Source organism: Ahaetulla prasina, chromosome 2, assembly GCF_028640845.1.
Source record: "Ahaetulla prasina isolate Xishuangbanna chromosome 2, ASM2864084v1, whole genome shotgun sequence".
Classification (NCBI taxonomy): Eukaryota; Metazoa; Chordata; class Lepidosauria; order Squamata; family Colubridae; genus Ahaetulla; species Ahaetulla prasina.
This window is the reverse complement of record NC_080540.1, coordinates 144,128,935-144,144,066: the sequence shown is the minus strand read 5'-3', so window position 1 is coordinate 144,144,066 and position 15,132 is coordinate 144,128,935. Positions and strand designations below refer to the sequence as shown.

The following is a 15,132-nucleotide window of genomic DNA, read 5'->3' as shown; positions in this document are numbered from 1 at the left end:
CTACCCAATCAATCAGGCCAGGTCCTTCCAAAATTTCTTCTGACTGTGAAGCCACTGGTGATTTTAGGATGGAGATAGCACTCAAGGTTTTGTCAGGGGAGGTAAGCCAACCTGGTCCTAAAGATTATCCACCTCTTTTTTTTTATTCAAACAGACCCCAGTGCCTGAGTAGCCTGTTCTTGGTCTTCTCTAATTCAAATCCTTTTGCATATTATGATTAACTTTCTCAGTTTCACTATTGGAAAACATTTGTAGCAGGATGTATAGTACCTATATTTAGGAATTCTGCCATTAAGGATCTTCCTCCGTTGCTAAGTGGAAGCAGCCTCATTTTGGAGATCAACCATCCAGTTGGGAGGAGGAGTGAAATAAGGAATCAGCCTAGTCTTGCTACAGAATATCTGGACTTTTCCAGGTGAAAACTACCAGTCTGGGGAGATTCCTGCGAAACAGGCAGATGACATCGAAGTAGCAATAGCATAACACTTAGACTTCACAGCCCTCTCTAAGTGTCCTGTCAGCCTATTGCCCCCAACAATCTGGGTCCTTATTTTACCGACCTCATGGAAGGCTGAGTCAACCTTGAGTCGGTGAGGATCGAACTCCTGGCAGTGAGCTGAACTAGCCTGCAGTACTGCATGCTTACAACTGCGCCATGGCTCCCAGTTCAAGAACCTAGCTTGAACTTTACATGTGTGGATGTAATTTTTCACACCTGACACTTCCCAGCATTACTTAGCCAGCCAAAACTATACCAATCTTTGTTATTCCCCTCCCTGCTGACCTGTATTTGCTCTGTCTGCACCTTCTTGCATCCTGACCATTAGTGATCCCTCTACCAAACCACCTGGTTTTCATCTGCCTTACTCTGTCTGGACAAAATTGAACAGAATTAGGTGTGCTGTTGGCAGAAGTGCCTCTGCCCTGTATCTCCAGGGCTGGAAAGATTCCCCTTGTTGCGATCGTAGTGCTGGTATGCAAATTATTGAACATATTGTGCAAGATTTCCCTGTTCTCTACTTCCCTAGAAGATCTTAACAAAGCAAACGCTAGAGGCAATCAGGTGGCTACTGAACTGGACATCCAGTTATGAGGCCATTGCTGTATCCCATAGGGTTTTTTTTTATACCATTATGTGGATTGCGTGTATATGATTATTTCTCTATGTCATGTTCTCATCACACACTAAATAATAAAAAAACTTAGTCATTCCAAAAAATACATTGTATTATGGAAAGGTCAAATGGTTGGTGATTAATACCTGCCAACTCAGGCTGAGGGAAAAAAATAGTCATTTTTTAAGTGGCTCACATCCCAATGGCTTCAAAGGCTTCTTATCTGCTTTGTCCTCCTTCGGTCAGAACTTCCCAGGGGCAGATCACTTCTTTGGCAGACTCCTTGTAAGGCCAGGGATGGTGATCTTCTTCCACTCCAGTGTCCATTGGGTGGATTTTGCTCTCCAGAGAAATGTGAAAGAAAGCACTAAACCAAAACCAAACCAAACCAAACATCAGATGTTATGTATTCTCTTTATATTTCATATTTTTAAACCACCCATCCCCCCAAAGACAATGACAATGAAAATATCAAAGCATTAGAGAGCTTCTGCCTTTTAGAATCAACTATTACCAGTAAAGGAACTAGCAGTCAAGAAATCTGCATAGACCATTATCTGGTAAAACACCTATAAAGGCCTTGGAAAAGATATTCAAATACTACAATGTGTGGTACCCAGTGGTGGTTTTCAACTAATTTAACAACCGGTTCTCTGCCGTAATGATTTCTTCCAACAACCAGTTTGCCAAACTGCTCAGAAAGTTAACAACCGGTTCTCCCAAAGTGGTGCGAACTGGCTGAATCCCACCACTGATGATACCTACAAAGATCTGAATCATTCAAGCAATGATATTCTCCTGACACTCCATGGAAGCAAAAGTTGGACTTCGAAGAAGCAAGACAAAGAGAGTATTGACCCATTTAAAGTACAGTTTTGGAGAAGATTCCTGTGAATACTAAGGACAGCCAAGAAAACAAATAAACGGATGATCAAACCAATCAATATAGAGCTGGGTTGTCAAACTCAAGGCCCATGGGCCAGATCTGGGCCATGGGGTGCTTAGATCTGGCCTGTGGGGCTGCCTTGGGAATGGCGAAGGACTGGCCCACAGTGCGTCTGCCAGCAAAAATGGAGCTCAGGAGGGCTGGGGTCTGTTTTTGGCTGTGACAGCCTCCTGAAGCCTCTACCAGCAAAAATGGAACTCGGGGAGGCTGCATAGGCTCTGGCAGAGGGCTGGCAGAGGGCTGCAGAGGGTTGCAGGAGGCCATCACGGCCAAAAACAGAGCCTCAACAAGTGATGTCAAGCTGGCCACACCCACCCGGCCACGCACCCCCTGCCCCCCTGCGTACAAATACAACCCTGATGCAGCCCTCAATGAAATTGGGTTTGACACCCCTGATCTAGAGGCCCAAATCAACAGGGTCAAATACTTCGGACTCATTATGTGCAGACTTAGCTCAACGGTAAAGGCCCTAGTACTGGGAAAGGTGGATGGAAAGAAGAGAAGAAGACAACCAGCAGCCAAGTGGATAGACTCAGTTATAGGGGAATTGGGTATACAATTTAAAGACCTGAAGGGCCAGGTTAAGGACAAACTGTCATGGAGAAATCTCTCTAAGAGGTTGCTACGCATATAGTCAATCACAAAGCATTATTAGGACTACTGTATTCCCCTGCTGTTTGGGAGCATAAGACATGGCCACTAAGCCTAAGTAAAACTACTCATAAGGATACTCACATGGATGTTTTTTTTGATTTTGGTTGAAGGTGTTGGCTCAGATCTTCTAAGGGTTGCACTCTTCCCTGCGCTGCGGCAGGATGCTTAGGTGAAAGAGTGCCAAACACCGGTGAATTCAAGCATCGCCATTTCAAGAGCCTGCCCAGGGACAAGGCCAACTTTGGCTTGGGTGGCATCTTGGATATGGAGCTGATAGCATTTGAAGAACCGTGGCAATTGTCTAGTTTGGAATCCATGGAGTTCTGAGCCCTTTCCAGGAGGGAAGGAATGGGATCAGAACCAAACCTGTTAGGCTCCAAGTTCTTCTCCGTGACAGATGCATCACCTAAGGCTACCCGAAGAGGTGAGGAGTAGCTGGCGGTGTTTGGCAGAGGAAGATGCTCGAGGCATTGAGAAGGAGGCAGAGGATTAGAGGTACCAGTGTAAGTAGCCAAATGGGAAACAGGAACAGTAAATTGACATAACTGCAGGGAAAAGAGAGAGAGAGAGAATGATTATTATAGCATAGACAATTACATAGAATTCTTATAGAAAATAGAGGCCTTTATTATACTTGGTCATCTGTAACCATCTTCGCTAGGCTTCTTCACATTATGGTCTTCCCAGCATGTCTTTCTACAGTTCAGCATGAGCAAAGAAATGCTATTGCTGATTACAGAGTGCATGATGTCACGTTCAGTCTGGTCTGGCTTCTGCCAGTAGATAGAAACCAGCCCGTCCAGATCTACCAGAAGTCTAATCTGCACATTTGATGTCAAATTAATTTTTGAGAGTAGGGAAATTCTACATTTCTTATGGCCCCTTGGCTGCCTTCTTGGGGACTGCAATGTTGCAGCTTCAGATGCATGGCCAGTGCTAGAAATTGTGTTCTCTCTCTCCCTCTCCCTCCCTCCCTCCCTTCCCCCCTTTCTTCTATCTATCAATCATCATCTATCATCTTCTAACACTGGCTATATAGCAGTAAAGGATAGTCCTTAACCAATTCAGTACAAATATATTGTATGTGTATGAACATACATAGAAAAAAAACCTACTTCAGAAATCCTATAATGTTTTCTATACAGAGATGTGTACATACAAAGTTCTGACCAGTGGTGAAATCCAATTTTTTTTTACTACCGGTTTTATGGGCGTGGCTTGGTGGGCGTGGTATGGCTTGGTGGGTGTGGCAGGGGTAGGATACTGCAAAATCCCCATTCCCTCCCCGCTCCTGGGGAAAGGATATTGCAAAATCTCCATTCCCACCCCACTCTGGGGCCAGCCAGAGGTGGTATTTGCCAGTTCTCTGAACTATTCAATATTTCCGCTGACGGTTCTCCAAACTGCTCAAAATTTCCACTACCAGTTCTCCAGAACCTGTCAGAACCTGATGGATTTCACCCCTGGTTCTGACAGAATTCTTAAATACAAATACCTGATCGATTGTTAAGCAAACTTGACGCCATTATGCATCAAAACGGAAGTGTTAAGAACTTGGGGGGTAGGAGGGGTTCAGTCTATTCCTTAAAATAATAAACCCATTTCCCCCAACCCAAAGTAAATTCCTGCCCAAAATCAGAAGGGCTACCTCTCATTCATAAAGCACATACTTCATATATGTATAATACCCCAAGTTCAATATATTCAGACAAAACTGGGAAAAATCTCCCATCTGAAGATCAAATCAAAAAAATCAAAACAAAATATTGGGATAAATTGATAGGATTTTAGTTAGAGCAGTTTTCCAGAGTCCTAAAGTGTTAGGAAACTTTCCCCCCATCAATAGATTTTAATTGCCTACTCTGTGGTTATCCAGAACATGTCTGTGGAGATTCTCAATTAGGCAGGTTGTGATTGTCCCAAAGGTGCTTCAGCTTCTGAAGAAGCTTCTTGGATGAGAAGCAAAACATTTTCAAGGAAAAGTCCAAGAAAGCCCAGGTGCCTTTTGAAAAACACTTTGGGTTTGATGATAAATAGTATTGGCATCTACTGTGGCTACCCATAGAAATAAATCAACTAACTATAAGAGTTCAGCTATTCAACTTTGGTTCCAGTCTCTTAAAATTGTTACCTGATTGTGTTATACAATTGCGTATTCCTAAATAAATCCCTTTAATAATATGTATTCATAGTCCTCGATTTATGGACGGTTGCTGAACAACCGTTTGATGTTACCACAGACCTCCCCTGAGTTATTTTTGGAGTTACAACACACACCTATAGTCACATAATCACATTTTGGGTGTTTGGCAATTGGCTCATCTTTACAGCTGTTTGCAGCATTCCAGTCATGTGACCACAATTTGCTACTTTTTTGCTATATTCCAGCATTCTGGTTTCCAGGAAAAAACACCCATTGAGGAAAATGGATTAGTTTGATGATTGCTGCATTCACTTAACAATTACTATGTTCACTTAACTATTGTAAAAAATGGTTGCTACTTCAACCATGTGATGTCTTGATTTATAATTGCAACAATTTATGACTATAATTCTGGGCTCAGTTATGGTTCTAAGCCGAGAACTAGCTTTAGTATGGGCATGAATATATTAGCAATATATTGACAGAGTGGAACTGAATTTTGTTTGTTCTACTCATCTAGCACAAAAAGTATTTGTTTTTACGTGGTTAAGGAGAAGGGGAGGTAGAGGAAGCAGAAGCTGGTTAATTTGGACTTTTTTTTAAAAAAAAATCACCTTAACTAATGTTGTCATTTGGTATAATATTCAAGAGGGAAGTGCTGGTGCAAATCCCTTGAAAACAGCAAACTAGCACTTGTGAAAATGATTGTTTTCTGACACTGTATACCAAACACCGTAATGATATATATAGTGCATATTTTAGTTAGGGACAAATGTGACCTGGAGCAAGCAAAGGAACCTGCCAAAGAAAATCAAGATTCCTTTTAAGAAACACAACTTTGTGGGAGTTCACAAGTACCTCATACACCAGGGGCCTCCAAAGTTGGCAACTTTTAAGACTTGTGGACTTCAACTCCCAGAATTGGGAGTTCAAGTCCACAAGTCTTAAAGCTGCCAAGTTTGGAGACCCCTGTCATACACAGAGATGCATCTCCAAATCACATTTTGTCTGTTGAATCCAGGTCTTTGCCCTAGTTCTAGTTTCTATATTGAGAGGTGCTTAGTCCAGGTATTAAATGTATTTTTCATAGATTTATGATGCCCTATAAAAACTTCCTAGAAATGAAATGCATTACAAATTTGGCTACAGGGGAATAATATTATATAGTCAGAATCTAAAAAGCTTATAATTAAAAAAAAATAAGATCTATTACTTAGGACTTTCTAGCTACCTGAAATGGTTTAAGGTTAGTTGCTTAATCAAAATGATGAGCAGCTTTACTCCAACAACAAAGTTATACTGGGATTAAATAAATGAACTCCCAAATCTCATAGCACTATAAAGGAAAAGAAAATATGAAAAACAGGATCTGCTTCTATGTGGATAATGCCAGTAATTCTTTTCAAATTTTTCCTAGCTCTATTCCCTAATTCAGTTTTATGATCAGGATCAATGGAATGTCACTTGGGTTTACATCAAAAGCGCCCCATATCAATAGTACAGCCTTTGCCAGTCTTATATGCTGAAGTTCCTGTACGTTGAATTCAGAGAGTTCAGCTTATTTCAGTGTTTGTAAACAAAGATGCCTCTTCCAGTTTTCCTTACCTTGAAATTCTCACATTGTCAACTAAGATGGCCTCAAATTGTCTCATGTAATTCAAAAGAATTTGCCATTACTTGGTGCTTTCTATCAAACTTCTGAATCTTGTCACACAGATATCTTTTCTGTTGTGTCTGTCATGCTTTTATTTATCTCCCTTGATCATTCATCCTGTACAGTGTGAATTCCCTGGTGCATTTCTTTTGCCCTTGGCATGATACGTCTTTGTTTCAAATATCACCATGCAGTAGATCTCATAGCAGCCATTTCAGGTACCAAATGTGGTTGCACAGAATGGTACAAATGTTTTCCCTCCAGTTTTTCCTTGTCTACACTGCAGTATTGGCGAGGAAGGACCTACATCCAAGCACTGCTCACTATCACATTTATCCAAGGATTTAAAAGGACGTAACCACAGTGCGAAACTCTCCAATGTAAAATAACAATGTATACGTCCCTAGAAGTTGAGACACCCGACTTCAATTTGCTTCATACAATAGCAGATTCAAGCTGATCGTTCTGTCACAATAAGAATGGGTGATGGGTGTCTCCAGATAGAATAGAATAGAATAGAATTTTTATTGGCCAAGTGTGATTGGACACACAAGGAATTTGTCTTGATGCATATGCTCTCAGTGTACATAAAAGAAAAGATACGTACATAAAAGAAAAGATAGTGTTGAGTTGCAATTCACATCTTCTCTCATTACTAGCCATACAGTTAGAGCAGATGGAGAGTTCCACAAAAATACATTGTCCATCTTTGAACTGACAATGGCATATTGTGCTGTGGCAGTACACAAAAATGTTGCACCCTGGGAATTCTGAGATTAGCCCATTTCATAGTCAGGTGAATGGAATAGTCCAGGAAATGACCATGCAATATTGTTCATCCCTGGATCATAATATTTAAATTTCAATTGTCATTTTTAAGTCTTATTTTTAAAAGGTATCAAGTAATCTGGAAATGAGGCATAATAGACTGAGGAAGTAAACATAGGGGATTAATCAGCAATAGATTGATTCATATACATGCAGAATGAAGATCTAGATTGATCCTAAAACAAAGTGAGGATGCATTCAAAAAGAACTTTGTTGATGAATGGCTTTCATTTCTGCGTTACTCTTCATGGACTGTCACTTTTTACCTTTCATGTAAGGAGACTCTTAGTTGTCTAAGAGTGATTTCTAGGCTAAAGTTTAGTAAACCTTGCTAAATTATTGTCTTTCACATTTAAAAAAAAAAGATCTTTAACAAGTAACTCGTCTTACTGTTCCTAGTGGTTCTTTTGGACAGACAAATGGTTGTCCAATATCTTCTTTAAAATCTCCAGTATGGATGCTCCAACACTGGATTTTTTAAAGAACTTTTTAAAATGGAGCAACAATTTGTCTCTAATGGTAAGGGTTTCTTGCCTGAGCAGGGGGTGGATTAGAAGGTGCCTTCCAAGCCTGTTATTCTGTTATCCTCACCTACACAGCAGAATATAAGTAGACAGGTTTGTAATTTTTTACACCATTTCCACTCTGCTATTCCTCCAAAAGCAGGTTGAAGTTCTTCTGTAGTTGCTGGGAACTGGGAGGGGGGGGGAACCCTCCGTCTAATCCAGGGGTCTCCAACCTTGGCAAGTTTAAGACTTGTGGACTTCAACTCCCAGAATCCCTCAGCCAGCAAAACTGCCTAAGGAATTCTGGGACTTGAAGTCCACAAGTCTTAAAGTTGCCAAGGTTGGAGACCCCTGATCTAATCAGTATCCTGAATTGTGAGTTCCAATGAGACTCCATTTCTTTTCAAGAAAAGCAGAATTGTGGTTTCCCCCGCTCTCCATCCATGTTTTCAATTCACCTGGCATTTTTGCTTGGTCATTTTGAAAAGTTAATGTGAGAGTTGCTGTTGCAAAGATACCATCTGCTGTCACACTTAACTGTTGCAATTATTGTGTAGATGAAATGATAATGCTTGACTTAGACCCCCAAAGCCAATATCTCCCAAGATAGGACAGGCCCAGAACTCCTCTAAATTGCTGCAAAGTAAAGAAAAAAAATGTATCTGTCAAATAATATTGCGGCAGAAGGAGATGCTTCAGTAACACACTGCATGATTTTAAAAAGCTGCTATTAGATAATCAATTTCTAAAGAAGAAAAAGAATTAAAATTAAAATGATAAAGGTGGAGACATGGAGAAAATAAAAATGGATGGATGGAGACAAAGACAATGAAACACACAGACAATGGTTGTTTCAAGTTCTAGTTTTATTTAACTAAGGAAAATGAAAGGTGGGGGGAAGTATGCCAAGTCTGGATGAATAATGAAAAGACAACCCATTGTTTGTAATTAAAACAAGGTGAAGCATAATCAATTTTTAACAGACAATAAAAAGCAGTAACCGTATACATATTACGGATTGTATCTGCTAACAAAGCCACAATGGAAGACAGCATGGACAACTAGAGGCCAACAACATGGTTTCAACTATTTTATTTAATTCCTAGGAAATATTGTATTGTAAAGTCATTCCACCTGAGCTAGAACATACCCATCGTGTGCATGCCATTCTAGGGAAAAAAATGTGACATAGTGGTTGAAGAACAGTTTCTCAACTTCTTAGAAAAAGTGAAAAGGATCATGGCAAGAGGTAGATCAGCTTGGTTCCCCTTCCATGGTCAAACAAGCAGGTATGGAAGTAAAAGTTATTCCTGCCAGCAGGAACCCTGAATTCCTACTGTAGTTGTGTGAACTTGAGAGCAAAAAGAAAGCATATTCTTACTTCAGTTAAGCAGTATGAGATCGAAAACTGCTGTGTTATGTGGTTTGATGTTATGTATATGCATTATATGTAGTCTTCCCACAAAGAAATTGGGTGGGCTATCACAATTGGGTAGTCATGGCTAGGAAGGCATTTGCCCAACTTCAAGTTGTACACCAGTAACGTCCTTTCCTCACTGGAGAGGCTCTCATTTCAGCCACTCATACTCTGGTCATCTCATGGCTGGACAACTGCATGGGACTTCCCTTGAAGAGTATTTGAAAGTTGCATTTGGCAAAGAATGCAACAGTGGGACTTTGGGGCACCCCTACGGTGGCTCATGTAACACTTCCAGTTTGCTTCCAGGTTCAATTCAAGAGATTGGTCATTACCTTTAAAGCCCTTGGTATATTTGAGGAACCGTCTTGCCTCAATTATACTGGCCCATTCCAACCAATCAGGCAGGGACAGCATCTGTGTAATCCATCAGTCGAGGAAGTTCAACTGGTAGGATCCCGGAAGACGGCCTTCTGAGCTTCTACTTCTGCCTTTTGGAACATCTTACCCAGGGGTGAAATCTAAAAATTTTTGCTACCTGTTCTGTGGATGTGGCTTGGTGTGTGTGTGTGTGTGTGTATGTCCTGTGACTGAGTGGGCGTGGCCAATTCAATGACCCTCACAGCCATGCCCACTCAGTCACAACCCCCCCACCAAGCCACGCCCACAGAACCCAGTAGGAATTTTTTTAAAATTTCTATTCTGTCTTTTCCCTTCTTGAAAGATGCCTGCAGCTACAGCCTCTCCGCCCGCTTGCCACCCACTCGCCACCTATTCTCCCTTCACTTTGGGTCGGGGTCCAGGGTCCAGGGATGCGCCATTCCCCGAGGCCCCGAAGTCACCATCTGCTCGCCGCCTGCCTCAACTGGGTCGGGGAATGCACCATTCCCCAACATCAGCCTTGTCCTAGAGCCACCGCCCGCTCTTCCTTCGCCACGCGGCGTATACTTACTTTCCTCCAGCGGCTGGTTGCCAGGAAAGGCAAGTGTCCAAAAGTTACTGGAGTTGTTCTCCTTGAATATGCCACCTTGTTCTATGCGCCAGCAGCACAAGTGCACACCCAACCTGCCGTTGATAAATAAATGAAATAAACTGTGTGCGCTTGCGCAGCCAGTACATGGAACAAGCAGCAATAGCGGTGGCATATTCAAGGAGAGGTCTCAGGGGAATGAGGCAGCCCTGGGCCCTGGGCCCTGACCAAAGGTGAAGGGCAAACGGGCGGCGAGTGGCCAGTGAGTGGGCAGCAGCTCCGGGGAAAGGCCGGAGTCAGGGAATGGTGCATTCCCTGACCCGGTTGGGGCAGGCGGCGGCTCCAGTGCCTCGGGGAATGGGCCCCGGACCCTGACCGAAGGGCGAGCAGGTGGCGGGCTGCCTTCCCGGTATCCCGGTGTCCAGTTTGCAAAGGCTGGACTGCGGGCCATGGACTGGTTCGGGGGCGTGGCCAGCCAGCGATTGCTACTGGATTGGCGAACCAGACCCAATCTCTGCTACCTACCAGTCCGATCCGGTAGTATTTCACCCCTGATCTTACCCCTAGAGGCAGTAGTGGGATTCAAATCCCAATACTACTGGTTCACTGCTATTGGTAGCACATGGGTGCAGGTGCTTGCTTCGTATGGGCAGAGCGTTTTTGATGAGGTCTGGGTGGGTGGGCAGAGCCTCCCGCTGCTTCCATTACCGGTTTTCCTGAACCGGAGCGAACCAGGAGCAACCCACCACTGCCTAGAGGTGAGGAGAACCCCCACTCTTCTGTTTTTCCATGATGGTGTAGAGCCATGGTGGTGCAATTGTTAGAATACAGTATTGCAAACTAACTCTGCCTACAACCTGGAGTTTGATCCAGAGGGCTCAAGGTTGACTCAGCCTTCTATCCTTCCAAGGTCAGCAAAACAAGGACCTAGATTATTGGGGACAATATGCTGGCATTGTAAACCACTCAGAGAGTGCTGTAAAGCACTATGGAGTGGTATATAAGTCTAAGTGCTATTGCTATTTCTGGATGAGTGTTAAGACCTGACATAGTCTTGATACAACCTTGGGAAAGGCTGCTGGCTTGAGGAAACTCTTCCTGCCTTGTTAATCTTTTAGCCTTTTCAATTTTTAACTTTGCTTTGTATTTCTACCTATACTTTTTACATTGTTCTTAATCCTGTTTTTAATCTATGCTTTTATTCATGTGTTTTTATAATGATGTTGTAAAAGTCACAGTCGCTTAAGTGAAATGGGTGATGCAGAAATTAAATGATAGATAGATAGATAGATAGATAGATAGATAGATAGATAGATAGATAGATAGATAGATAGATAGATAGATAGATAGAACAGCTAAAATCTAGCATTATACCCTTAGAAGATGACAAAAAAAACCAGGATGCCAAAAAGCTTTTGCAAACTGGGATGTCCCTTCCTTGATACTTCTACTTCAGCAGGAATGTGTATTTGTGCATGGTGTCTCTAGAATTTGGTTTCTTCACTATTCTTAATTGGGGAAGCTGACTCCCACTTGTGCCCGAGACTTCCAGCCTAAGGCTTGTGAACAATGCAGACTGATTTATTCTCTATTGGAGTGGCTTGCAATTCCCATGGTTATAGTATGCCAGAGGCCATAATCTATTATTAGTTTTCTTTAAAATTTATTCAAACATAGGATATACTGTACATTTTCTAAATAACTAATGTATTACTAAAGAACCCCTGAAAAGATTCTAAGGAACCCTGAAGTTACCTCCAAAGAGTTTCAGATTATTTTGGTGCATTATGTAGCTAGAGTGTTGACCTTTCTAAACAGACATTTTAATTAATCTCCACAGTTGCATTTTCAAAGTTGAGAGTCTCAGGAAGCTCTGCCTAAATTACAGCAGTGCTGCTGGGCTACATTTAGATTTCTTTGATCTAACAGAAATTATCACTCCTCGGATTGTTTTAAGATCACATCCTTGGTATGTTCTCATGGCCTTTTTGACGATGGTGTTCTAGTTCTGCCAATATCACAGAGATTCCCAAACGTTCCTTGTATTTTGCAACCGATGATGAAAAGCAGTGACAAAAAAGGTCAGAACTGAAAGTCAACCTAAGCTCACTCAGCTAGATCAAATGATAGAAATAGCATCTGCGTGACTGAACTAACTTCCTGAAAATAAATGAAACATACTGAGAAATTGTATGAGCCTCAATTCCACTTAGTTGTTCATAAACTACTGAAATATTTCAAGCACATACTGACTATGATTAATAGCTATAGATTATTTAAACAAAGGTCAGCCCTGCAATTCATCTTCACCTTTCTGCTGGGTAAGCTTTTAAGTTTTGCTGACGTTGCTCATAGTGAACCCAAGAAAAAAAAAATACATTTCTTCTGGCATTTCCAATCACTTCAAGGGCTTTTGACCTCTGCCTGCTTTGAGACACATGGCAGTCAAACCTCTATGACAGGCATATACAAGTAATTCTCATCTTATGACATTTGGGATCAGAATTTATGTTGCTAAGCAGGAAAATTGATTACTAGAACACTAATGTAAATATAATACATTCAGAAATTAAAAAAAAACCCTGTTCTCCAGAAAAGCCCAACAGATATTGCATGGTCCTATATGTACATTAGAAAGCTTCTTTTTATACTCCATTATTGCATTATATGAGGTTAAGTGGAGTAACCCTTCTCCACCAAACAAACAATAGTATTTAAACTTTGGAATTTGGTAATAGATGTTAATATTATTCATATCACTAAAACTCTCCTGCTTGTCTGATTGTAACTTTAATTACACAAAACAGTGCATCATAAGGTAATAATTTTTGAATCAACGTACATCAAATGGGCTAACTTAAAGTATGTATCCAAAATCCAGGACCCAGAACTCCCGTGTGATTGAAATTTGGCAAAGTCATGACTATCTCAGTACTGCCATATTCCTGCACTGCTGCAGCCAGCTGTACTCATGTGATTGCAATTTCCAGCACTCCTTGCCAGCTTCCCACAAGGAAGGTAATGGGAAGTTGGTAGAAAATCAAAAGACACTCCCTTTCCTGCTGATTCTTTGCCCACCTATAGTCATTCTGTTTCTCTGTTTAGGTAAGGAAATATTTATGAAATATTGACCCAACAAGTCATGAATTGTCTAATATAGAATACATTTGTCTGGTAGAATTGTAAAAATCCATTAAAGGCTTTCCTTTAAATGGGCATCAGGCAAATGATTAAGCATCTGAGCAGCTAAGATCTTTAATTTGCTTAGGAAATCTGAAATATCTGCCCCAAAGAAAGATGGTATCCTATTATTGCTTATTAAAGTGGAACATTCTAATGAAACCTAAAAAAGAGTTTGTACATTATCTGCAAACATTTTCTAAAATGAAAGTAAAGCACAAGCCAGCTGGTCAATATAGAACCATTCTGAATAGGAAAAGATAATTAAATGATATTAAGGGGTTATATCAATCATTCACAAAGTAAATCTGCGTTATGCACCATCATTTAAATGTGTCCACTAGTCTCCTTCCTCAGGGTCTGCTCCTTATCAAATTCTTGAGTTGTTCTCTAGACAATGACCAGATAATTGATATCTGGAAAGAAGATTCCGTTTTCTAGCTGATGTCTTACAATAGGATTGTTCAGCCCTTTTTCTTTGTTATTTACAGGCATAGAGAGGCTAGGCAGCTGGTTGCCATGGCATCCAGACTTTGTAGTGTTTGTAGAAGTGGGAGGGGAATTTATAGAAAACATGGTGTAAAGTGAGCTGATCTGATATGAAAAGCATCACTGCCATTCTCGTACAGGGACTTTTTTTTGCCGCCTATATTCTAGGATTCTATCATCAGCAAGGGCTGATGAAGGGACACTGTTCTCGATGTCATGGCAACAGCCGACTGTAGATGGGAGGAAGGCAAGCTAGGGGGGAGAGAGAGAAAGAGAGGGAGGGAGGGGGAGAGAGAGAGATGGATTGCTAACAATGAAACACTAGTGACACCTGCAGGCCAGGGGGCGGAAATGCAGCCCTACGTACAGCCAGCATTCTCCTCCTGGCTCTGTGGTTTTTCTCCTGCCATGGGCTCTCCAGCCCTATTGGGGCCCTATTTAGCAGGCGGGGCCTCCTGCTTGAGCTGGCTTCTGCGATCCAGCTTGCTCATAACCTGGGTGATGTCCACATTGGTGGCGGCTTCTCTAGCTTTGGCTTCTTCCTCCAGCTGCCTCAAGAGGATGGGGCTGGGACTGGAGCGCAGGTGCTTGCGGACAAACGGATTGTAAGAGCTGAACAGGAAACAAAACAAAGCCAGAGGGTTATCATTATGATGGTTGTGATCATTATTAATTAGCACATTTCCACTGCCTTTCAATAAAAGACTGAAAAACTGCAAAAGTCCCTTTCATGGATAAAAACAATCTACTACAGATTTTAGTTCACAAAGGAGGTTATGCCTCTTAATACATTTGTTAGTCAGAAAGAGTATTGTCAGGACTCCTACCATAAACTCCTCTCTTTTCTCACAATGTCTACAATTAGTTTTAAGTTAATGGTGAATTATTTGTCCAAATGAATTCAGCGTATGCCTCACTGTCTTGATGCAACCCAGTCCAAAATTAAAATAACATAGAAAGAGCAATTAAACTCAATTTGTAAAAAGCGGTTTTCATAAAAATATGGCCCGAATATCCAGAATTTGTGTTGGTTTGTGTAAAGCCCTAAACAGGTGCACAAACATTTGGCCTTCATCCAAAAATGTTGGAATTACATTAGAATGTGAGCTTCATCACTTTTCCACCTATCTAAATATCTTACTTTATGGAAAGTTAAGAAATGCTCTAAAATAGAAATGAGGAAAAAAAATGAGCAAAACCCTTTTGTGTAAACCAAAATAGTGTGTAAAC

The 15,132-nt window shown here is 41.4% G+C and overlaps 1 protein-coding gene across 1 annotated transcript in view; it reads right to left on the bottom strand.

The window, feature by feature from the left end:
• Nucleotides 1-10,101: 10,101 nt before the first annotated feature.
• The window catches only part of RGS9 (regulator of G protein signaling 9), a 67,247-nt gene continuing 62,216 nt past the window's right edge, over nt 10,102-15,132 (bottom strand). The window contains exon 17 of the mRNA XM_058166527.1: nt 10,102-14,514. Within this exon, the coding sequence (XP_058022510.1) occupies nt 14,337-14,514 (178 nt within the window). The 3' untranslated portion in view covers nt 10,102-14,336. The remainder of the gene's footprint in view (nt 14,515-15,132) is intronic.